Source organism: Coloeus monedula (genome assembly GCF_965178545.1).
Source record: "Coloeus monedula genome assembly, chromosome: Z".
Taxonomy (NCBI): Eukaryota; Metazoa; Chordata; class Aves; order Passeriformes; family Corvidae; genus Coloeus; species Coloeus monedula.
In genome coordinates, this window is record NC_138822.1 from 15,369,126 (window position 1) to 15,394,706 (window position 25,581).

A 25,581-nucleotide genomic window follows, 5' to 3' on the forward strand; every position below is an offset into this window, starting at 1 on the left:
AAAGTACTTCAATAATGCAATATTCCAGCAAATGTGAAAAAACCCTCCACTTTTATCTTGTAAAAACATGAAGTACTTCAAGCTCCACATAATAAATTCATAAGAAAGATGAAGTCTGAGCATGAAGACAAACCTTCTGCCTTCATTTTTAGGCTTTGCTTTATAATCATTATGTGAGTTCATACAAAAACAAGCTTTAGGACTTAGAGAAAAACTTGGCAACTGTAAGGAACCACTTGTATACTTGTTCCTCTTACCTTACAGTTCTTTACACCCCACAGGCTGAGTTAATTAAAGCTTCTTCTAACATGCACAATGGATACACTTGAACTTTATGGCAAAGGAAACTGGTGCTGTGTTTGTAACACCCTATGATCCACTAAGTTTGTCTTCAATAACAAACGGGGTTCTACAAGTTGTCCTTGGTGCTACCAGCTTTGCCACCTACCCTGGTAACACTAATAAGGTATCAGCTCAACTTTTTCTTTAAAACCTCTGGTGGTAATTAAAACAACTCCTGATTTAGAGTCTAATTAAGAAACAAGATAATGGGATAATAAAAGTTCTATTTAAAAAGCTTAACATTTTCAGTCTGATCTCTCATGTCACTTAACAGACTGCACTGTCAACCCTTATTATTGGCTCTTGCATGCTTGTTTATATAGGTTCCTTTCCTGGTGCAGAAGTAGGAGTAGCTGATTTCTTTTAACCTCCTGAAGCAGGAAAATAATCCAGAAGCCCAGTGGTAGGTCAGGTTCTGGTTTGGCACCTTTTAGTTTTCTTAAGAAACATGACTGAGTATTTTGCAGTGGATTAAGTCACACGGAAGGCAAATCACATCCAGTATTTTAACAGGAGAAACTTCATGGATCATCTGTTCAAAAAGCTTGCTCCCTTTTGCTCTCCATTGTTTCTGTCCTCTTCCACTCTATCCGCTGCAGCTCTGGGATACTGCCTCAGTACTCCAAGTTATCAATGGGTCTGTCAGCACACATTACAGACATACCTGTATACTTTATGGAGAATCACCCCAATAAAGAGTTGGCATCTGTAATGCCTTTATTATGGTAACAATAATGAGTTTTTGCACTTACACATTTTCTTCAAAATCACAACAAAAAAATTTCCTGTTTTTTCTTGTTGCAGCAGGGGACTACAATCAGCCTCTCTGCAGTTTCATTAGTTTAAATGCAGGTGAATTTATGTCTACTCAATTAATTATATTAACCCATTACTCAACGAAGTGATCTCTGTGGATTCCTTACAGAAAATCACGCAGGGAAAATGCTAAAATATAGCAGAAGAGAATTCCCAGTGGTTTCCTCTATGATGAATTCAATGTAGAATTAGCAAAATTGATTACTTATCAAGTCATGGCTCACCTTGCTGCACAAAGCCCAATTTCAACATTTTCAATTCAAATAATTCAGTATTTTTGTTATTTCAGATTTGCGTTGGAATAATAAGATGAAATGGCCAGAGGTTCAGGGTAAGATTTATGAAGCCAGAACAAGCAGCAGAATCTCAGACAAATAAACGTCAAATTTTCAGAGCTAACATTATTTTATCAAAAGGCCATAACCGAATCTGATAGCCTAGACACTGCTTTAGAAATCATCACCTAAATTTAAAGTGATAAGCAGGTTAAAAAAACAAACACAAATAAAGAAATAGTGGAAATTTGCGACAACAATTCAAAATTGTTTTCTGTAAGAGTCAGTTCTCCTATTTTCTCTCTGTCCTGCTTTTCTGAAAGACAGAAACAATCAGAATAGTAGAACTCTAATTTTCAAGTGCAAGATTAATTCAATGTGTTCTATCCCACAGCAGTGTGTTCTGGAGTATTTTCAGGTAGTATTATCAAAGTAATCTGCACGCTACTCTTTTAATTCTGAAGGCAGCTCATGGAAGGTTTCATCAATATGTAAATTAAGTAGTAACACAGGTCTTCTGCCAATGAAAAAGTGTAAGGACAAAGCTCCAGAACCTACTCTCCTTATAGGACCAAAAAAAAAAAATTAAAAAAAAAAAATCATTACATATTTATCCTCTGCTGTAACAATCTATCTATCCTTAATGCAATGTAAAAACACTAAACAATAGCAGGGTATCTCCCAGCCCTCCCCAAGCACTGTCCACAGTTTGTCACACTGTAACTTATTGAAGTAGCAATTTTTTTTCTGCAAATGCATCATCACAATGCCCAGTTTCCAGAGAAATCTGAACTCACCAGCAAAGTAAGTTCCCAGCAAGACACAAGCTCAGATAACACCAATACCACCACCACAGCCTAGCCACTAACTGTGGTCTATACCCACCCACAACAGAAAAAACACACTTTTCAAACACATATATGAACTAATGATTTCCTACCACATACCGCGGAGATCAAATTTTATTCTAACTAACTTGGAGGCTTCTCCCAAGGCCACAGACGTGTTTTCCATGGATACAGTGGTTTGCACACAGAACACTTTTTCACTGTCCACTCTTCACCTTCTCTTCTTGAACATTTTGTCTGATCCGCTGCTTGCAGAAAAAAACCCTGAAGCTAGGCTAACACAAGCACTGAGTCTATCTGCCTTTTAACAACCAGAACACCATGTGCCAAAACCACTATTATAGACGAATTGTGGGGCGAGGGGGGGGGGGGAAAGGGGGAATTTTTTTTGTTGGAGAGAAGACAGGGAGAAAGAATGAAATATGTTTTCTTCTTTTTATTTACAGCTCTTGAAAACCAAACAACACATATGAAATCACGAACTCCATAACCACAAGCAAACTATTTATATTGCAAGCCATTCTGGTATGTGAAGAGGATTATCAGACTACTGTTGCCCTACACTTGAAGCATCACAGATGCAGGTTGGTCAGACAGTTACTAAAGAACTTTTGATACAGTCATGTTCTCTACAAAATAGCACACAGATTATTTTAAGTGTCACTAGAGTTCAAGTGCTGCCACTAGGGAAAATAAAAACACTTAGCTCCATTTTGTTCCTTCAGTGTGGTTTTGCTGAAAAAAAAAAAAGTTTAAATTTTATGTCTAATATAATATACTATGATAAGCATAGCTTAACTTTTTCTCACCATTTCCAATTCATGCTTCACTCATCTGAAAAAGTGCGATTTTCTTAACCTGGGTCTCTGCACTTTTTCTCCCTTTAGACCTATCTGGAGTTGTGAAGATGTCCATCTCCCATTTAAGCCTTTTATTTCATGGTACTGTTCTATTCTTAAGACTTAAATGTTTCAGTCAACATGAGGCATTACGGTAGGAAATAATTGTTGTGATCTGTTCCTCTGTGTTGCTTAATGAAGTAAAAAGGAAAGCTGTATAGCAGTTTGGCAGCCTTACTGGCTGTGAAGTGTCATTAAGTAGGAGATGGCAAGTTTTATCCACGCACCTCTGACTACTAAATTCACAAAACAAACAGAAGGTTTACCATGGGAGGTAGTGAGAAATCAGGCAATATCCTCAAGTCGCTCTTCCAGTTAAACAGTGCGTGGTTACTAAAATTGCTATGGGAACATGGGAGTTCATCAGAAACACAATTTTAGACAAAAATGTTCCTTAACCTTTTACATTAACACTACTACTACTACAAAAAAAAACAAAACCAAGGTGTACAGTCTTGTTCTCATACACCAGAAAAAACTAAAACATAAGTCTGAAACAGTGTAATGATAAAATCTTTTATGCAGCCTTTGTTGCTAAGCTGTAGCATTTGATTAAGGAAAGAAAGTCGCCACATGTGCCCTACAGTGATGTACTTCACTTGATTTTAACACATTCTTTAACTGCAACTGAAAAAAAGAGGCCACAGCAAAACAATAAACAAGAGACAACTGTTTTCTTTTGAGTCAGTGCTGCATGCAATTATTCTGTTCAATGGACTACTCCTGTGATTTTGGACAGCAGTAACATTATATTCGGGTACCTCCACAGTGCACAAAATTCTGCTTCAATTTCCATTCATGTTTTATGATTCATTGATGATCAAACTGTATTAAAAAAAAAAAAAAGTCCTTTAGGCAAAAAAACCTGCTAAACCAGAATTTAAATTACTGTCTGCCACATTATTCATATTTCCACTGAACCACAATGTCCCATTTCCAAATATTGACAGTTGGGAAACAAGGGCTTACTCCTTCTAAACACCAATTAAAAAGTAACTTTCACAACAAAGCAAAACAGTACTACTCAAGAGATAGCTATTACACCACCTCCCCAAATGTATTAAGGAACCCTCGGTTCTCTGATTCCTGCAAAAAGGCCAAAATGGGGTCCAGAAATGAATATAAATGTCAGTTATTAAAACCGATGTCCCAAATGCAGAATTCAGGTTACTTATGTTATTTCGATATAAAAATCTGGGTTCTGAAAATACAAATTAAGTATTCCAGCCTAAATATATAACGAAAGAAGAAAAATGTATTTATTTTCCACACAGCATGTTTCTTTCTGCTTGCTGCCATTTACCCTATTAGGACTGTCCTTTAAAGTGACAGGGGAGAACAGGAGAGGTCATTTGAAATTTTTATGGCTTCTTCAAGGTCATGGGTATCATGGACATAATTTAATAAACTAGATCAGTTGCATTGATAAAGTGCAAGGAATTAATTAATCCCTTCCTCATAAAAAAATTTAATCAAGAAAAAGTAAATAACATACAGAAGCTTTTTACTTTCAACAAGCAAGCTATCCATCAGAGTATGATGTCAAAAAAATTACTAGAATAATACATAACATATCCTGGTAAGAGTGTCTATAATAAATTATTCAAATAATAATGAATACGTCTATGATCCAAAGACCTGAAAGACAGGACTATTAGGTTAAGTCTAGTCTAAAAAGTTTTCACTTTTGTCAGAAGCTACCACAACTCATACATCACAAGAGGCTGTAAAAAATCTCCTGCTCTGAGGTAGGCACAAATGGCCATTGGAAATGCAAATCTTAGAGAAAGCAAGGCAACACACCCCAGTGATTTTAAGATTTCTTCAGATTCTCTGCTTCTATGAAACCTTACTTAAAACATACAGCCCCACTGAGATGCAAATCTAAGTTTCATTAACACTGTCTTAACTGCGCCATAAACATCATGAAGGTCAAAATCCACTCCTTTACTCCCCCACTATATTGCTCTGCATGTTGTATTTGCATTAAAAGCAAAACAAAGGAGTAAACTGCAACAATACAGTCCAGACCTACACAATGGTTACAGCACAGTATTAAAGACAATAAAAGCATGTGTGGATTTCTTATTTTGAGCGGCCGTGCCTCAGACATACTTTTGCTTCTGAGAATCTGAGAGTGTAAGAATAGTTCAGAGTCCATGAACTGTTACAAAACACATCACAAATACCCTTGTTCCCTTCTGCTCACAAGAACCAGAATTAAGAGACCCTGCTTCCCAGGAGACAGTGCTTGGGCTCTCTTCCTGAACTTACCACCAAAGTGCAGCATGACCTTTTGCTAACATTTTACCTCTGCGTGCATTAGTCTGTTTCAGATTAAAGAATTCAAGTTGGTCGTTCTCGTTTGGGTTTGTGGTTTTTTTTAACAATTTACAAATAGGAATAATATAGAAAATTTCATGTCAGAATCTACAACCTTTCATGAAAATACATTCTCAGAAAAAAGTGACTCCATTCCTAATTCACAAGAGTATCAAGAGAGAAAAAAAATAATACCTCAACTCCACTGCAAAGGTTGTTTCATGCAATAAAGAAAGGATTAATTTTGCATTTCTCAAACTTTTCACAAGTCTGATTTCAGAATTTAATCAATAAAATAAACAAGACCCAAAGGGGAGTAGGGCACATATTTCAGTGTGTGATTTTTTTTTACTTCAAATAAAAACATCATTTTTATTAAATTAAATAAGTGAAGAAGACAACAGCATTACTATTGTTACTATGTACTGTAACAAGCACAACAAATGTTTACCACAAGCAAGCACTCCACGTTAGGATGCAGTTTCATGTGAAATTTCAGAGCACCTTCCACCGGCAGATTACCATAGTTAAGGAAAAAAAAAATCCAAGCAAAACCCTGCTTCCAAGCTTAACCTAATAATAATCAATATTTTATATTTTATAACACGCTTTCTAAAAACTTTTTTGATTTATTAAACATAACAATGTACCATTTTACTACCATCTTTCTGTTCCTTACACTTTATGGAAACTAAATTTGAATTCAGTCCAACAATCGGCTTGTACATTTTGGTTTTACAAACACCTTCAGTAGATTTAAAAAGTGATCCTACACACACCACACCCAGCAATGCCACAGAAATGCAGCCATGCACTCCACATTCCCCGTGCCCAGCTCCTCCGTCCTGCCCTCACTCACCACCCTCATGCTGGTGGTGTTTGCACTGGACTGAAAGAAGGGATGTGTTTCGGCTGCACCTCTGAGGGAAACCCCATCAGCACACTCCTGACACCTGACTTGCTTGTGGAGGCACTGCAAACGCACAGAGCAGTGCCAGGTGTCACGGGATGTGCTGGGACTGCACATCCCAACACCGGCTTCAGCAACCAGCCTGCAGCCTGCGGAGCTGTTTGCTGAGCAGCACTGAGCTGCAGTGGAGCACAGGCGTGTGCTCACCCTGGGACACACACCAGCCTGGGCGCAGGTGTAACTGGGTGCACAGCTCGTCACACTGAAGTACAGTCAAGACGCAATTTTAGCTGCCAGTGTATTAAAATAAAGAACGTTGCTCTTCGTTAGTTCAAAGCAATACAGAATCAAAAACTTCCACAGCATTTCCACACTTTTTCTAGAGAGCATTAGCACTGCACTAAAGTTAGTACCTGAAGAAAGCAGCGTAGAATTCAAGGCGTAACAGTAAACAGGTTAGAACACTGATACGAGGAAATATGAAAGTGCTAGACTAAAATCAAGAACTGCATTTAGCAGTAGTCTGAAGGAACATTTTCCAATGAAGCTGTGGCAAAAATGTGCTATTTTTAAGTACAACAAAAATGGATCATGACTGCAAGGAATTTACAAATGCTTATCTTATTTACACACAAAGTAACAAGTTGAAACAAATCCACCACTCATTTCAGACCTTCCAAGGGAACTTAATCATAAAAGTTACCTATTACAATAATGTATTTTCTCCACGCAGAACACTGCCGATTTTAGAAAGGAATATGCAGCAAAATTAAGGTCAACATTTCAAATGTTGAAGTTTTTCAGGGATAAAAAATTAATTTTAACATTTAATCTGCATGTCTCACTCACCAAATCCTACACTGTTAAAATGCAGAATCAGATTACAGGTTCATAGAAGAAATAGAAAAAAAGGTTTCTTGAAATGCTACTCTGTTATTGGTACTAAACAAACTTAAATCTCTAGTATTACTCTAGTAAAAATAAACTAAGTCAATAGGCATAAAGAGTCGCAAGAGATCAGAATCCAGGTCTCAAAATCATTTGTTTCCTGAACTGCAAGCTCTGCCCAGAGCAACTGCAACCACAAATATATACCCAAATGCTATTTTCATATAACATTAGATATAGTATACCACAGAATTTGCACTCCAGCACAGAACAAGTACTGCCTTTGGTCCTTTATCCTGTAAATAGCTTTTACCTCATTTTGGCGCTCATTCTTGTCAAACTGCCCCTTATTGTGCATGTTTCACATAATTACTATAATGCCGGGTTATGCTAACACACTACTGATCGTTTGACATAGGTCCCAAGTCTGCCAGGTTATGAGCTACTCATTATTTTCCATTGTCTAATAGAGACTGAGTGATTTTTAATGAGAATCAATTTCATTGAAGAACTCATCTGCAATACTATAGGGTTTTTTTTACATCTCTCATTAAGCAGCATTTCTAATGAAAATTCAGTTGGACATCTTAACATAAAACTCAAAATGGAAAATGTGACAAACTGACTAGTACAGTGTGGTTTTTAGAAAGAGTCAAAACAAATTAAGAACCTTCCACAAAGCTAAGAGCAATTCTGCCAAGGACAGAGACTCTTCGATTTGTGCTTTTAACATCCCTAGTTGCTTTCCTTCTCAAAAAAAGTGTTCCCATTTTTGACCCTCTTTGGAACCCACGCACTCTTGCTCACTTTTCTCGTTTAAGCAAAACAGAGCAGATTAAATATCAAATTATCATTCACCTATTCAGTATCTTTTTCAGGATTCTTTAGAAGAGTCTATTTATATTTTCTTAAATGAAATCTCTGCACAACTACAGAATAATTTACCTTGATAATAGGCCTCAGGAGGCCATCTGGCCCGGCCATCCCCAGATTCCCAGCTCAAAGCAGGGATACCTCTGAAAGTCCAAGTATTTTGCTTTACAGAGAATTTTCAATGTATACTCCATAAATGTCTACTTCTCACATCTTAGTTAAGGACAGCACTTTCACAGTGTAAAAATTTCTAATTTTTCTAAGTTTCAAAGTTCTGAAGTTTCCAAACTTCACAACCACAACAAACCATGTCTTCCAAACCATATTTAGCCAGTTCCAGTGATGTTCTCAGTTTTCCTCTCCTTGAAAATCTTATTTGAAATACTGAAGGAATACACTGAAGTCCTTTTGATAATTATCACCATAATCGTAGACAAGAATCTCTGCATTTCAGATGCAGTTTCCCTGATCACGTTAACTCTTTTTATCTTTTCTTTGACATTTTAATAATTTTTTAAAACTTTTTTTAATCACTGGATATATTACAAGCAATATCCCTCTCGTCTATAATTTCCTTAGCTCCCTTAGAAACACACCAATTATTAGCTGAGAAAACAACGTGGTTTGCTAATTCCTGCAGCTCAAAAAGGAGTTTAATTCTCAGCCATACATTTCCTGCCTTGATCAATTTCATACATTCCCTTGATCCTTTAACCAAAACTGTTTTGGCAATTTTATCTTATCTATTACAAATGTGCCCAATATTTACTCTAAATGTGGTCCAAATTGACATTGCCATAATTTCCATTTTTCTTCCTCTCCTGTTTTTTTCTTTCATAATACATGCTGATTATGACCAGGTAAGGTTTTGTTTCTTATCATTGCTATTTCATACCTGTACCTTTTAGCTCTATGCACTTCACCTACATACCAAATTCTTCTTATTGTATTCTTTGGCTTATGTTTGGACACATTGGAAAATTATTTTAAAACAGCTATGATGGTATGAGATAAGTTCATCTCTAAAACTTTATATACAAACTTTATACAGACAGCTCTTTTAAACGGAATTGTTTGGGGTTAAAATTATGTCATTTTAATGTTGAGCATATGAATGACACTGCTAATAACAGAAAAATAATCTAATCAAATAGCACTTCAGACAAACAGGTACAAACGAGATTACAAAAAAAAGTGCTTAGCAATTGCCTGCTTTTTAAATTTGTGGGAATTTTTAAAGTATTTAGTTTTCTCTCCATCTAACTGATTTCATTAAAAAGAAATGCAAATGCATCAACTTCAACAAATTCCATGCAAGTAATTTATCTTTCTTGCCTCTGAAAAGAGTTTTACAAACTTACCAAAATCATCCTAATCTTTGTATTAGTAGCAATACTAAAGGCACAAACATACGTATTTAAGAGTCTCACTTTATCTACATCTGTAAAGCAGAATGATGGTCTTAAAATGCCTGCTAAAATCTGGGAGATGACTGCTATTTTGGAAAGCATGAGACCAGTAGCCATGAAAAAGAATTGTTAACAGTTAAAAACAGAGCATAGCTTCAAGTTGCATTTTCTTTGCTATGTCACACTCCTCCCCACACTAAGAACTCACAACTGCCTGCAAATCACAGTCTATTCCCTTCTGTGCCAGTACAATTTCTTTGCAGATCCCACCAGAAACATAAGATCTCATGATTTCTAAAAGCTTTCAGGCCATCAGTTTTGTTTCATTTTCTAATTCATTTCAGGGCTCCATTTTGGAGCATAGCTTTACAAACATACAGGCGCAACTGTGAGAATGTGAACTTCATTCACTCTCTACAGAAGAAAAAACACACTTAGGGTTTTGATGTACTTAGAGGGAGTATCAATACAATTCTCAAGTGCCAGAAGGAGAAAGGGGTTTGGCTTTGTTTTTATTTCCAAGGTTCCTATCTACAATCACAGTTCGTTCTACTGCTTTTAGCTTTGAAGGACCCTTAACTACTGCTCACAAAGGTTTCTATTTTCACACACAAAAAAAAATCACACTTAAGTTAAGCATCATTAAGGATTAAAAACATCTCCAGCATTCTAACAAGAATAGCCAAGGAAACTGAATCCCCCATGACAGGCTGTTGTCCTTGATGCCTGTTCCAGAGGTAATCTTCTCCTTTTTGGTCTAGAATTTCCTGCTCCGTTTTGAACGAGTTTGTAGGCGCCATACAGGCCACAGACAGAGGAAGGGAATTGAGAGCAATACAGATTTTATTGTCACTTGCATATACGCAGTTCCTTAAATCAAATTTTTTTTGTTAGGAAATTATTTTATTACAATAAAAAAATTACAGAGAAAATACTTTTGGTCACCTCACCCATCTTCCTGCTAGTATGACTGTGTCCTATTTTATCCTCCCTGAAAATGCAGGGGTTTTTTATTTTCTGTACAGCATTCACCCACCTAAGGGAATATCAGTCATCATCTTCTACATTATTTTATACACCAACTTCAGAAAGTGGAGAGAACACAGCTAATTCCCTGTACTAAGAGAAAGGAAGCCCAGCCAAGACCTCTTCTGCTCCAAGGTGTATTATTTTCAGCACCTGCACTATGTGCTCCCCACAGTGCCCAGAAATGTGGTGCTCAATAACATCAAAGCCTGACCTTAACTGAGAATGCTCATAATCACTTAGTGTTTGGGCAAAAAAACAGGAGCTCTATGAAAAACCATTGGCAAAAATGGAATAGTAATTTTTATACAGTTTAGGTCAATTCAGCTTGAAAGGCATTTTGTGGCACAAACTACAAGACACTTTTCTAGCCACAAAGGCTTTCTTCTCAACACTTTCACATTCAGTAAAGATGCTAGTACTCTTTAACAAAAAAAAAACCAAACACGAACACAAACTCCCTTCACAAAAAAACATTAAAAAACCCAAACAAACAAGCAAACAACAACAAACACACACACAAAAATTCCAAACCCATAACTGAAAAGAGTATTCTACTGGAAGCTTATGAATTAGATACAAATAAGGAAACAACAATTCCATGTAAATACATACTTTTTAAAAAAAACTTTGCTTCCACAAAGCCAAAGAATAATTTAATTTGTCAGGCTCTGAGGTAATATGAAGATAATAACATGTGTACATATACAATGGCAGATTACTTTTGCACTTGTTCCAGACCTCTTGCTAGAGCAGCACACTCCTGGATGCTGTCTCCAGTGGTAATAACATGCAGTCTTCCTGACATTCACACCAGCCTTACTCCTGCAACCCTTTTTTACAGAATTAAACACATGTCAATTTCACCTGAAAATGGGGCGTGCTTACCTGTATATAAAGACACATACTAAAATAATAGCGCTTTGGTTTTGACACACAAAGCTATTCTTGCAGTTTTATAGGCTAATACATGTTTGGTCCACAATTTTTATTTCCATCTTTATTTAAAAAAAAAAAAAAAAAGGAAAAAGTCTAACGATGAAAGCACACTACTGAAGTGTTTCATAAAACAGTGGGAAGAACAGAATGCCTTTTTTTATTTATTTTTCCCGGGTCTAAAGCCATATCACTATAAAAAGCCAGCAGTCTTTCAAGTTGGATTGGAATGTTTTGAAAAGAAATTATTTTATTGCAAAAAAGGGAAGAAGGAGATTTGAACAAGCATCTTCAACGTCTCTCAGCAGTGCTTAAGCTACAGCACTGCACTTCTCATGCTCTGCGTTGACAAATATGTTTCATCTGTCTATCCATAAAGAACAGACATATTAGATGCCTTTTTTGATTTTTTTTTGCAGTTTTTTGTTGCCATATCCTTCTTCTGCCTTACTATTTGCACACTTCCTCAAAAGATCTGCTATTGGTCTGTGGTTCACCCTTCCAATGCACTCACTCAGATAAAAATGCCAGATTCTTCTCTTCTGAAAATAGTAAACACAACAGGTATTATACTCCATCCTAGACAAGCATCACAGGCCTCAATGTCAAAGTCAAGGATGGTTTCAAGTGTTTTGTGACTCCCTGAGGGCCACAGAAGCATACAATTGCAGTTTGAAAAGGTAATGTGAATTTTAAAGCAATTCCACTAAAAAAATAAAATCCAATTATGATTCACTTGAATTTTCAAGAGCTTTCCAGAATGGTGTTTTAGATACCAGCTTGAGAACAAAGCACTGCATCATCCTGCATAACCCTTCTCAGAGTGCATCATTTTCCTGCATGACAGTCATCCTCAGTTTTACTCCAAAAAACCTCTTCAGGTTCCACTCAACTACAGGTAGCTCTCAAAGAACACTACTTTCTTGCATTTCTGTGCTCCTCATTGCCTTTAGTGCCTCCACCTCCCCATATCTGTTTCATGCACTTCTGTTCTGTGTTACACCATTTTCAGACATCACTGTGCCTGCTTACCTGCGGTCTGCCTGCCTACAGTACCCTTGACAAATTAATGCACTCCAACAGAGCAGCTCTTTGATGCTGAAGTGAAAAAGTTCTCCTGAAAAGGTTTACCTTTTCCTCCTCTAAGTTGTCCCAAATAGATCTGCATGTGGAAAGAAATCAAATAGTGCCAATATCAGTACTAAAACCCAGCTATTCTTCATCTCATCGATATTATCTCCAACCCATTTTGGTCCTCACAAGAAAGACTTTCATTCTCACTAAACAAAATTTAGTGATACAAATTTAGAAAGAGGAAATTAAAATGCTCACTCAAGAACCTGGTAAATTTTAGCATTTGAAAGTACAGACAGGAATATACTGCCACCCAGGAATTTTGAAACTGTGTAGAAACTGCCTAAACATCTAGCATTTATATAACACTGTGCTGCACATCCTTTTGGAGCAGAAGATACCCTACAGCATAACAAGGGTTCTAAGGCTTCAAGAACAAAGGAAACTAAAAGGAAAACAAAGGATTATAATGATCTATTACTTTATCAACCACTGTTCAAAAATAAAAGGAACAGAAACAACCATAAAAAAAAAGTTACTAATTATATGTGGCACTACTTGATAGCTTGTATTGAATTTATTAGCCACAGCATGAAACTAAGGAATTCTGTCCCACTTGAATGGCAACTCTGATGTTTGAGGAATTTCAAAAGTATTTTGGAACCTGTTGCATTTCTTTGATTGGAGAACAATGCATCTGTTCCTACAAAAATGAGATGAGAAAAAAGAAGAAGAAAAAGGAATGTGAAGAGGCAAAGTGATCTAAAAATTGCAAAAAGGAAAAAAACAGCTCACAAATTGTTTCACTGTTGTCACAACTACTTTCCTGAATCTACAGAAAGCTTTCTTCCTGCCTCTAACTGCATCTTCAAATAAACCTCCTCCTCCTAACTATTCTTAAGATTTTCTAATAAAAGGCACTTATTTTCTAATAATAAGTTCAGGTATTTTCAGGCATAGGTTGCCTGAAAAACCATTTGTTCCTGAACAAAAGATGTATTTGTTTCCACGTGTGTATGGTTAGATTTTGAAACTTGTTTATTTAGGATTCAGAATAGAGGAGTAAAGATGACAAGCATTTGAACTCCTCTGTGCAGTTACTGAATCCTACACTCAGTTCCAGGTTGCAAACCTTCCAAAACTACCAGGTATGATGGCACATCTAAACCACCAGTGGGCAACACAGTATAGTGTCAGTCCTCCTGAAAGCTTAAGCCCATGACTATCCTAAAGATACAATTCAAAATACCTTCACTGACACAATCAGGCATTGGAATGGGCTGCCTACGGAAATGATGGAATCACCATCCCTGAAGTGTGCAAACAGCATGTGGATGTGGCACTGAGGAAATTGGTTAGCAATGCTAAGTCACTGGTTGGATTTGATGACCTTGAAGGTCTTTTCCAGCCTTAAGGATTCTGTAATTCTTTAATACATTTCTCCAACTCATGAAGGAGACAAGTGCACCCTTTAGTGCTAAAGTACCTAACCAAAGAATCGTACACCAACAGTAGAGTAGTAGTAGAGCTCCACAGAAATCTAGCTATAGGCAACTTGTTTTGCTGTCAAATTCCCAGTCTCATAACATGACTTATTCCAAGCATAGGCATCGCCCAACGTCTTGTTTCTGTTGACATAGCAAGAGAACCAAGAAATAATCTAGTATTTTTAGCCTTTTAAAACTCAGCTGTGCCTCCCTCTATGCACCAGAGGTAATACAAAAAAAATATAAAAAAATACAGATCAGGCATTACTAAAAAAGAGAGAGAAGCATTTTCGGTAGATTTGGCTCTCTTTTGCCTTTTGTATTATCCTATCATTACTCCAAGGCTTCAAAATGTATTCTTAGTAACAGGATCTGTCTCAATGTGGAAAAAAAAGTTTTTTCCTCTGTCCCTTGAAATCTCTTTCTATTAGTGTCTTGCCACTGAGTGTGCATTCCTAGAAATATGTGTTATTTCATTAGTTTTGATTTTATACAATCACAGTGAACAAGATTTTCCCAGAGGCTGTAGGCCATGCTGTGGGTTGTGGTTTTCCTGTGAAAGAGGTCATATTTCATTTCATTTTAACCAGTGAAAAAGGTCACTTGTCATAGCAGCTTATAAAGTTTGTTAAACATTTATACAAAGCCAAGTGGCACAAACTGAGATGCCACACAGTTTCAGATACCAGACTCCTGTCATTGGTAAACAACAGGAAATAAGATGAGTGAAAATTGTCTCCTCTGCATATGATTGAGGTGATGACCCACCTTCTTCCACCTGAAGAGGGACTGGAAGGAGTGTCACAACACTGTTAGACACCTGCTCGATGTCAAATGCTCAGCGTTGATACTGTTTGATGGCATGTACTGCATATTTATTGCCTCAAGCAGGACAGATGTTTGCAACGCAGGAGATGTTAACTTTCTACTCTTTCAAGAATAGACATATTATTTCTCTGGAAAGCCAGATTTGGCAATTACCTTAGTCGCAAACTGGCAAAAAAATTAGCAAAAGTAACAGGAAAGCAAGTCCAGCAATTCTGTAAAGTGGGCAATCAAACTGCTTTTAAATTCAAAACCATGCTATTAACCCCCACAGACGCTTGGTTTGAAACTCATTAGCATAAGAAGATCACTTCTCCTTGACAGTATCATTTTGTACCAAAGCTCACAAAACTATGAATTTAAAGAACTGACAAAGAAAAAGTAAAGCACAAGAGAGAATTATAATGGTGAACACAAATGTAAACTGAATGCAAATGAAGAAGTGTGGGCTCCTTCCATACTACTCTGAGCAGACCTGGTGAGAAGCCTGTCACATAAAACACCTAATTGGTTTGTAATAGTCTAAGCAATACAGAACTGCTGACAAGGTATGAACCAACAGAGTAATCGGAAATTATCCTTCTCACCATAATGTTTTTTCAAGTTACATGACAAAAAAGCAAGGTGTAACCTGCCTGGTATTGAGTTGGTTCAGCAGCTGCTCCTTGTCACCCATTCAACTGTTTTCACAGCCCCTTCTGATACGAGTACTGACATTATTAGGAAGAAAAGATAAGCACTTATCTGTCCACAAGACATGCAACAAATTGTGTATAGAGGAGGAAACGTGACTGGAGGAAACATGACAGGATGCACAACCCCAAAGTGGTCCCAAAGTAAGCTGTGGGGGCTTGACCCTGGCAAGATGCAAATGGTCTGACACAGAACAGTTTTTCTCCTTTGGGCTGCACAGTACTTTTACTTTACTTGTTGTTACACAGTAATAGAATCTGTAATTTTTTAACCCAAATTAAGCTGTTTCATATGCAATGTCCTCATATTTTAGTACTATAAAAGAGACACTGTTCAAATGCTTCAAAAAGTAATTTTTTTGTTTCTGTGGCTAGCCGTACTCTTGAAAGGTTTACAAAGGAAGTTTGCAAGTAAAATACTATCAAGCACTCAGTTTGAAGCTGAATCTTACACTAGTTTAACTTCATACTGAGTACAGTTAAAGCCACTATAAATCAACATAAACTATTGCTCTGCCACCACTCAGCAGTGCTTCTTCCGGAAGAAAGATAAATCCATTACATAAATTTAAAGGTATGACCAAGTTTCTCAAGTCCTCTGCAGGTACTTTGACTGAAATCTCACTTCATGAGTATCTCTTCCTCTGCAGAGAAGATGAACCTATGATCGCTTTGATCAAGACCCCAAAGGCAAAGGAGCCAGCTGTTCCCAGGGTAGCTCCCCTGCCTGCCCACTCCAAGGATCAGTACCCCACTGCTACCTCTCTTACAGGTCAGCACAAGATTCAGCAGCAGGATATGGCTCGCCTCAAGTTCCCCACTCCAGCACTGAGCTGCTGAACCTCAAATTCATGCTGATGTTCCACTAGGCAAACATACCACTCAAATACAGCTCCACACGCCAGACTACACTCCCTGGTAAAGGAGTTAAAAAGTTTGGTGGAGAGCAAAAAACAAATTATAAATTAACTTTAAAAAAACAAAATCCAAGAGTTGCCATGCAAGGAAGTGAAGGAACGACAAAAGTTGACTTTGGTAAATATTCCCAGAATTTTAAAGTTATTTAAATATCATGAATATGATATTTTCAATCCATCTGGCCCAACTTCTTTTTTGCCCTTCAGAAACTTAAGAAGGCAAAATCATACTTGTTAAATGTCACTTATTTTCAGCTCTTCCATCTATTAAGACAGACATCTTCTACCAACTACGGGTAGTAAACAGATTTTAAAAGCATATAATAGAATGATACAACTGTTAGGGCTGGAAAAGACCTCTGAAATCATTGAGTCCAACATTTAAGCTAGCACCGCTGTGTTCACCACTAAACCACGTCTCCAGGTGCCACATTACACTGCTTCCCTGCGCAGCCAATTCCAATGCCTGACTACCCTTTCAGTGAAGGTATTTTTCTTAATAACTAGTCTAAACCTCCCCTGGTGCAAACTGAGACCATTTCCTGTCACCTATCACTTGCTGCATGGAAGAAGAGACTGACCCCCACCTGGCTATGACCTTCTCTCAGGCAGTTGTAGAGAGCTATCCAGTCTCCCCTTAGCTTCCTTTTCTCCAGGCTGAACATCCCCAGATCTCTCAGCCACTTCTCATCAGACTTCTGCTCCAGACCCTTCACCAGCTGAGTTGCCCTTCTTTTTCTTATACCTCGTCCACTTCTGCCTCTGCCTTCAATTCTCAAAGGCAGCAGTCAACATCAGTGTGACAGATGACAAGGCAGAAGAGCAATGCCGATAACCTGAGACTCACTGTTAGACAAAGTCCAACTTTCACATTCATCTCTCCCTAAACGTACCCATTTCTTAGACTACCTTATCTTTCTACCATAGAGTCAGTAAGACACAGGCATGGGAGAGATTATGGTTTTTAACATACTTGTGAAGGTACCACAGAGTTTACTGCCTAAGTAAAAGCAAAGGGAAAAGGAGTGTCCAGAAGTACTGCAAAAGCATAGCAAAAGTGCTGAAAAAATAGGGTTATCTTCCATTGCTACACACAAATGACAGCAACAGTTCATCTGTTAAGACACTGTACAGTCTCTGAGAGTAAGTGGTAAGAAAGTACATAAATGCCTGAGAATTTGCCATGAATCCCATGGATGTCTTTGCTTCATCTGAAAAGACTGAAGTACCAAGCCTACAAAACCAGTTTGGGGCAAACAGGAAACAAATTTTCTCAGAAAAAAAGATGTAATGAACAACAGCATTAAATAAGAGAAGCTCACCAGATTTTTCAGTTTTCCAAATTCCCTCAAGGCCCTCAACTTTAACTCTGCCCAGCAATGAAATGGGTCATCAAGTTTAAATTTAGTATTTGAGCTACTTTTCTGCTGTTTATTGGGACTGACAACAGCACAGCTACACATTACGGACAATTAATTTTACTCCTGTGCAAACCAAGAGTTTCATTTCTAGCTGTAGGCTGAGGTTGCCAATGCTGCAACCAACTATAAACAGTCAATTGGCACCATCTTCTTCTTTAGTTCCAAGACACAAACAGGTAGAAAGTCCTAAGAATGTTTTACCATGAACAGAGCATGTGTAGAGGCTGTAACCAGTCACAGGGTTTGAAAATTTCTGTGATATAGTCTGTATTCATAAATTGTGCATATAGCCAGATGAAAGAAATGTAAGTATACTGTAAAGAAATCCTTACTATAAGCTGGATAATCAAATAATGTAAAATCACAATTCAAGTCAGATAATTAAGTACACACTGCAGTACAACTTCCAGAGGCAAGTGCATACTCCTGGAGCCACACCACCTAGTAAATGGTTACTACGTAAAACGTCAAACTACTCACAAGTTACAGAACGCAGGTTACACCGCCATCCATTTATATGCTGGTAAGGAAACAAAAAAGTCCTCTCAGCATTTTAAAAATTCTGGACCGCAGCTTCATTTTTTCCTCTAATTAAATGGATTTAATCAGAGGTAATAGCTATGATAGATCAAAACCAAGCAGTCTAATGCAAGATTTGCTGTTCACTGTAAGTGCAGAATTTCTGTCTCTCATGGTGGAGCAATTAAATTTCTGTCATCTTTCTGTAGTGATGTGACTGCTGGAATCAAGTTATAAATTTCAGGCTCATTTTTCTGAGTTGTTCCACACACTCAAGATTATAGTGTCATTCTTACTACCACTCCTACAAATACAAGGACCTTTCTCATTCTGAAGCCTCCTCTTAGGGAACTTTCTTCTTTCTTAACAGCAGCAATATTTATTAGGGTTTAATTCTCAGAACAAAACTCGTTTCGCAATGTACACCTTGCCAAAAGCAGTAACCTTGCTTGTTCAGAAGCACAGAAGAACCCTGAACCAGGACTATGCTGTCTGAGGCTATCCAGGTCTCCAATTAGCTCTTCTAAAGAGGAATGAAAAAAACATATTATCTCAATCACATCCTTAAACATTTCTGCATTCATCCAAGGCCTGTCCTACTTTGTTTTTGCTATTGTTAGAGACTTACAAATAAGCTTGATGAGAAAACTAAGCTCAATTCAAGGGTGCACATACAAGCTTGTTTGTGCTCTGAGAAGGAAAAAGGTGATGTTCTCATCAGAGAAGAAACTGGCTGAGAGGTAGCTGATGAACGTGGGAAGCAATTTACAATTGTTTCGTCTTTGGACCTCATCATAGTTCTTTCAGCATTATTACTTTCAAGTGTTCTCTTTTTGAAGGCTCTACAGATAAAAATAACTCCTCTATTTTGAAAAAAAAAAAAAAAAAGGCCACATAAATGCATCATCCCCGAAGGCAAGGACTGAGATGGCAAATTAAAGGAGTACATGCTCAATTCTGCCACCTCCTACATCTCAGAAGTGGGATCATTTTACTAGCATCCACCAACTCTCACTGTTATGCCACTCCACAAACACAAATTCTTCTCAGAGAAAAAAAAAAGGGCTAAACTGAGGTGGAAGGGGAAGGACCACCATATTTCCCTAAATACTGATCGTGTGCAGATCCTGCCTGCATGCCATACAGGCTGCAGAAAATCTACAGTGTGAATTAAGTAATTGATATAGTTCTGATAGAAGAAAAGATTTGTTTCTCATTTACTTTGCTTTGGGGTTTTTTTGTAAAAGATAGGAAAAGTAATCACAATGGCAAACTCAGAAAGCAGAATAGCATACTTATTGAAGTAAACAGAGCAAAAAGGTCTAAATTTTGTTCACAGTCCAGAAATATACAGAAAGTCTGTAAAAACCAGGAGAAAAAAAACCAAAACATATGCTGCCATTTTAACAAGTAAAAGATAGTAATTTCAGATCTCTATGCTTCTACTTACTCTGTAGAATGATGAATATGTATTATCAGCTCAGTTTCAAATGTAATCAAACCCCAGTTCGATTTTCATAGAATCATAGAATACCCTGAGCTGGAAGTGACCCACAAGGATCATCAAAGCTCTTCAGAGCCTCAAGAATCACACCATGTGCCTGAGAACATTGTCCAAATGCTTCTTGAGCTCTGTCAGGCTTGGTGCTATGACCACTTTTCTGGGGAGCCTGTTCCAGTGCCCAACCACCCTCTGGGTGAAGAACCTTTTACTAATAACCTAAACCTCCCCTGACACAGCTTCATGGTGTTCCCTCAGGTCCTGTCACTGGTCCCCAGAGAGAAGAGATCAGTGTCTGCCCCTCCTCTTTCCCCTCACAAGGAAGCTCTGGACTGCTATGAGATGCCTCCTCAATCTCTTCTTCTCCACGCTGAAGAGACCAAGAAACCTTAGCTGCAGCTCGTATCACTCCACCGCTAGACCCTTCACCATCTTTGTCGCCCTCTTTTAGACCCTCTCTAGTAACGTAATATCTGTTTCATACCATGGTGCCCAGAACTGCCCCCAGCACTCAAGGTGAGGCCATCCCAGTGCAGAGCAGAGGAGGACAAGCCCCTCCCTTGCTCAGCTGGCGATGCTGTCCCTGATGCCCCCCAGGACACGGGTGGCCCTCCTGGCTGCCAGGGCACTGCTGGCTCATGTTCAACTTGCCATCAACCCCCAGACCACTTTTCACAGCGCTGCTATCCAGCATTTCATTCCACAGTCTCTCCATACATCCAGGGTTGCCCCATCCCAGGTGTTGAGTCTGGAATTTGCCCTGATTAAAATTAATTTGGTTAATGATTGCTCATCTCTCTTAATTTGTCACAGTCTCATGTGTTCCATTATCCTGTTAAAGCATCCAGAAGTTAGGGGAAATTATTTAGAAGAAAATAAAAGTAAATTAGCATAGTAGAATTCTAATATTATCTTTCACCAAAAGTATTACACTAGCAGTTTCAACAAACCAGCACAATTATCAGCTACTTTTTGTCTTGCATTAGCAGACAAAATCCTGTAAAAATTCTTCTAATACATGCATAAAGAAGGAACAAAAGAAAAAAAATACTGATATTTCACAAGGAATCTCTACATACCATTTATGCTGAAAAAAAGAGCTCTCCCAAGAAGTCCTTTATGGTTAAGAATAAATTCACTGATTAAATAAGGAGAAGGAAAACCAAGAAAAGAGCAAAGCCTTCCATAGGACAAACTGCAATTAGATAACTGAATCTAATGAAATCTGTGGAATGGACTTACAGAAGAAAATTGGATAACTATCGAGAGACAACACTGGGCAAGAATAATTTATTTATCCTAACAATTTTCAAGCATAAATGGTAACTACAGGTCATGTGCAAAAATACACACCAACAAATACCTTATCTAGTAATGTGCCTTACTGGATCTTCCTAATGATGAGTAATAGCAACAACTTTTTAAGAATATACTCCTACTTCTCACATTCCTCTGTGAAGATACTCAGCACCAATTGTGTGACATTTCTGAAGCCCTTCAATCTTTCTACACACTTCAATTATATTTATTTATTTATATGGCTCCTCCTACGGTTATAGAAAACTACCACAGTAGTTTTAAAAAGTCTGGACTAGGTAGCCTAAGGAGTTACTGCTATTAACAGTTGGAAGGAATGTCAGAGTGTGTGTCTATGCGGATAGTTATCAAATCAATTACTGGAGGAAAGAAATGTTAAATAAACACAACACTTCTGGGGATCACTCTTTGTTTGCAAATCAAAAATCTTAATTAACTACACAGAATATCAGGATTGTTAATTTGTGCTCCTCCTACCTGTCAATCGACCCTATAGCCATAAAAATAATGATACTCTATACAGAATCTCCAGATTTTCCTGTTGCAATCAACAGTCCAAAAATCTGAAACCAAATTTACTATTAAAAAAACCCTTTTACACAGCTGATATCTTACACATCAGTTCTCAAATGTCACCTAAACTCATGAATATGTCATAACAGAAGCAAAGGGATCTTGCAGATCAAAGATGCGCTTCCTATTACACCAGTTTGTTTTCTGTGTCTAGTTCATAGACATTTCACTTCCCTTAGATTTTGAAATGCAATTAAATATTTGAAAAAATGAATCATTGTAATAAAACGCTGTTAATTGGATTTTTAATTGGAAGATCCTTTTTACTCCTTCTCATACAAAACACCAGCAGCAACCAAAGCAACCTAGATCACAGGACAACTTGGGCTGGAAGGCAGTGTCTGGCAGCCCACCTGATCCACCCCCCTGTTCACACTGGGGCTAACACAAGCATAATTGCACGTCTGAGTATAAGCAAACAGCAAATCTGTAACAAAAACCAGGAAAATACAGTTTAACAAAAATCATGGGGTCTGATCACAACTCTTGCTAGTCACAAGCAGTATATTTCCTGGGAAATGCAAATGTCTCTTGCCACTTGAACCACCTGAAAGAACCAAAGAACACCTTACTTTTGAATTTCCATGGATTTATTCCTCTGGGACTCTGTATTTCATCTGAAGCTGACAAAATGTACTCTATAAATATTTATACAGCATATAGCAGATTTTTTTTTATTTCTCAACGTACAAATAACATCCACAGAGCCACAGGTTTTATGATTACCTCTCCAGGAGAGATAATTTAAATACTAATTTTAAGTGTCAGCTTCAGATGAAATGAGTGAATAAGAACTGTTTAAATGTTCTTTAAGTAGTGTGATTTGTAGTAAACACTAATGTATTAGTATAATTAATTTTAGTTAGCAGAAGTGAAAATAATAGCCCAATTCATTTACCTTGCTCAGTATCGTTTTTTATTAATAGGCTTTATTTTTCTAAATACGCAAGAGAAACTTCTATTGTCATATACAGATTAGAAATGTAAACACTTAAACACTTCCCACAATGACTGACTTCAGAATTGATTCTGAGTATTATCTCAAAAAAAGCAAAGAACCGGTGTGACAAAGAGCACTACTGCCCCCTAATGAGCCAGACCACAAAAGCTCCTCTGTAACAGCATTTTGTGTCTTTCCTGAAAAAAAATCAAGTCATTAGATCCATGAATTAGGAAAAAAAAAAAAGGGAAAAATAAGACAATCATTAAGAACATATACTTTAACTCACACCACATTTCTGCACAAAAGGCACATACAAAATTTTGGAGAGGGAAAAAAAGATATCTAGTAGCTACAATTTTCAGATACTTAATGCACCAAGAGATCATGAAGACGCAAGATACACCATAAAAATTACCCACACTTCTGTTTGTATCTATGCAGGTATTAGTTAATCTTTTATACTAGGATGTAATCCTGTAGTGATCTTCACACCAACACAGATTTTTAAATTTTAATGTCTGTGCTTTGAGAGCATCAGTTTTCTTGTTGCACTGTTTTATCTAAATGCCCATCACAAGTTTATTCTAGGCTTGTAATTATCGCAGAGTAATTCTGATCTTGGTATCTAAACATACCCACAAAAAGAAGTAGGAGAGGTAACAATTGAAAAGTCTACTATCTGAATTCTGTTTGTACAGGAAACAGCAGAACTTTCTGTCTTACATGAAAGTGATATTTTTCCCTCTATATTTTTTTTCTGCTGTAAGAACTGAATCTGTATTCAGTGCTCACCAACGCCGCTTGAGCACAAAATTTTGTCTGGTTCCTGTATCTGCATTTCAAAAATACAGATTGCAATGAAATGCTCAAAAAAATACAGCTGCTGCAAGTCTTAGTGAGAAGCACAAACATAAGCTGTGTATTCCCTTTTATTCCACCGTAAGTCAGATATTCCACTCACATTAGTAAAAGTACTGGATTTAAATGCAATGCTAAAGCAGCGCTGAGTTCTGATTTCTCCCTTCAAACTCCTTATACTGAATTTTTCATGGGTAAACATTCTGACAGACACCACAGAACTAAAGACTCCAATTTTCATTATCAAGACACAGTTGAAACTAATTCATGTGCCTAATTTGAAGCATGCTGGCAATCAAAAGACACAGGTTTTATGAACAAAAAATTATGTTCATTAGTGAGTTTGGGTATTGATATGCCACCGAGTCACTCAAATCCTTGAACTTAAGACTCTACCTTAAAATCTCCAAATATGGGGTTTCTGTGGCCTCACATACTGTCATCATTCACATAAATACATCATTAGCATAGAAAGGTTGCAAGCGATGAGCAATGTCTTACATAACTACACACATGGTAGAAGGCTGCAACCTACTATGTATTAAAAGCATAAGAACTACAATCATATGCTATGTGATAAAAATAAACCATCTACAAAAACATTTTAGAGACCTGAAATAACCATATTCCCTACTTCTGTTACAGCCCAAAGAGCTGGTAACACAGCACGCAGTCTATTGAATATTTATGCTATTATATCAGTACTTCACAATTCCAAGTGTTTACTATAACCTTAATGAAATATAAAAATGAAAATAATGACAAGAATAACAACAAGAGTTCCAATGGATGCCTCTAACAGAACTTTCACATAAGGCCATCACCACAACCCATTCCAACTCTGCTGACATATATTTCTTACCTTTGAATCTTCATTGCTCACTCCCAGCTCCAGCACAGCTTGAGGAGACTTCAGCTTTGCTTGCATGGACTCTGCCATTTGAAGATTAAGTTGCCATCCAATTGTTTCAAGCTATAAAACACAAATTTAGATGACAATCAGATGGTTCAGAAGCACTGAGGTCAACTTTCAAAACTGCCAGTGGTCTGTGTCAGTGAACACCGTGTCACGCTCTACAAACGTTATGCATTTGTATACAATGCATTTCCCTCAAATTATCCTGGACTCCAAGACAGATTTGCTTCTCCTTACCAAAATTACCCTTCAAATTGCCTATGACCACTCAAATAAAGCAACTTCCTATGTCTCAGATCTGATGGAACCAATCCACAGAACACAACTCTGGGTCCAGAATATGGTCGTTTCCTCTTCTCGAGGAAGTTTATCAGCAAAGCTGTGGATTCAATTTCATTTCATATTTAATTTTCTTTAAGGAAAAAGAAAAAAATACCAATAGATAGCAAACCAGCTAAAAGTGGTGATTCCTTAATCCACAGATCTACTCTTATGTGTTGTACCATATGCAGATCTTAACAACAAAAATAATTCTGCTTTTTGAATCATTAGTGCTGAAAAGACAAAACCCAGGTATGCAAGTGAGCAATAGAATTTTTAATAGAAAGCTAAAAAAACCACATTACAGATTATTTTTTAATCATTAATATCAAGTTCTATTCAAACATTATTGTCCTGGGGTGACGTTATGGAGCCGCTTTATTCCTTACCCGTCCGCTCAATGCCCAGGGACGCTGTTTCTCTAAGATGGACCCAGGGCCGGGGCCACGGGCCGCGTGCAGGGCAGTTTGACGGGGCCCTGCGGCTCCAGGGGCTCGGCAGGGCTGGGGAGGGAGTGCGCCGGGAGCGCTGTGCTGCTCTTTGGGTTTCTTCTGTGTTCCAGCTAGCTGGGAAAAGGTTCTGTTGGTTTTTTTCTTGTTCTTTTTTCCCTTTCCTTCCCCTTACCTCACTGCCTCCCTTCCCTCTTCGCCGGCCCGGGGGGTTCGCAGGGTGG

At 37.6% G+C, this 25,581-nt stretch overlaps 1 protein-coding gene across 4 annotated transcripts in view; it reads right to left on the reverse strand.

The window, feature by feature from the left end:
- The window catches only part of COMMD10 (COMM domain containing 10), a 108,775-nt gene that overhangs the window by 59,317 nt on the left and 23,877 nt on the right, over positions 1 to 25,581 (reverse strand). For 3 of the 4 annotated variants that reach the window (XR_014227275.1, XM_082301382.1, XM_082301381.1), the window contains one exon: positions 24,534 to 24,644. Coding sequence is in view for 3 of the 4 variants with exons in the window: in XM_082301382.1 (XP_082157508.1) it covers positions 24,534 to 24,644 (111 nt within the window). In the remaining variant the exon portion in view is untranslated. Of the gene's footprint in view, positions 1 to 3,941; positions 4,006 to 24,533; positions 24,645 to 25,581 lie in introns of those variants that run through there. The other variant, XM_082301383.1, reaches the window with a different exon arrangement.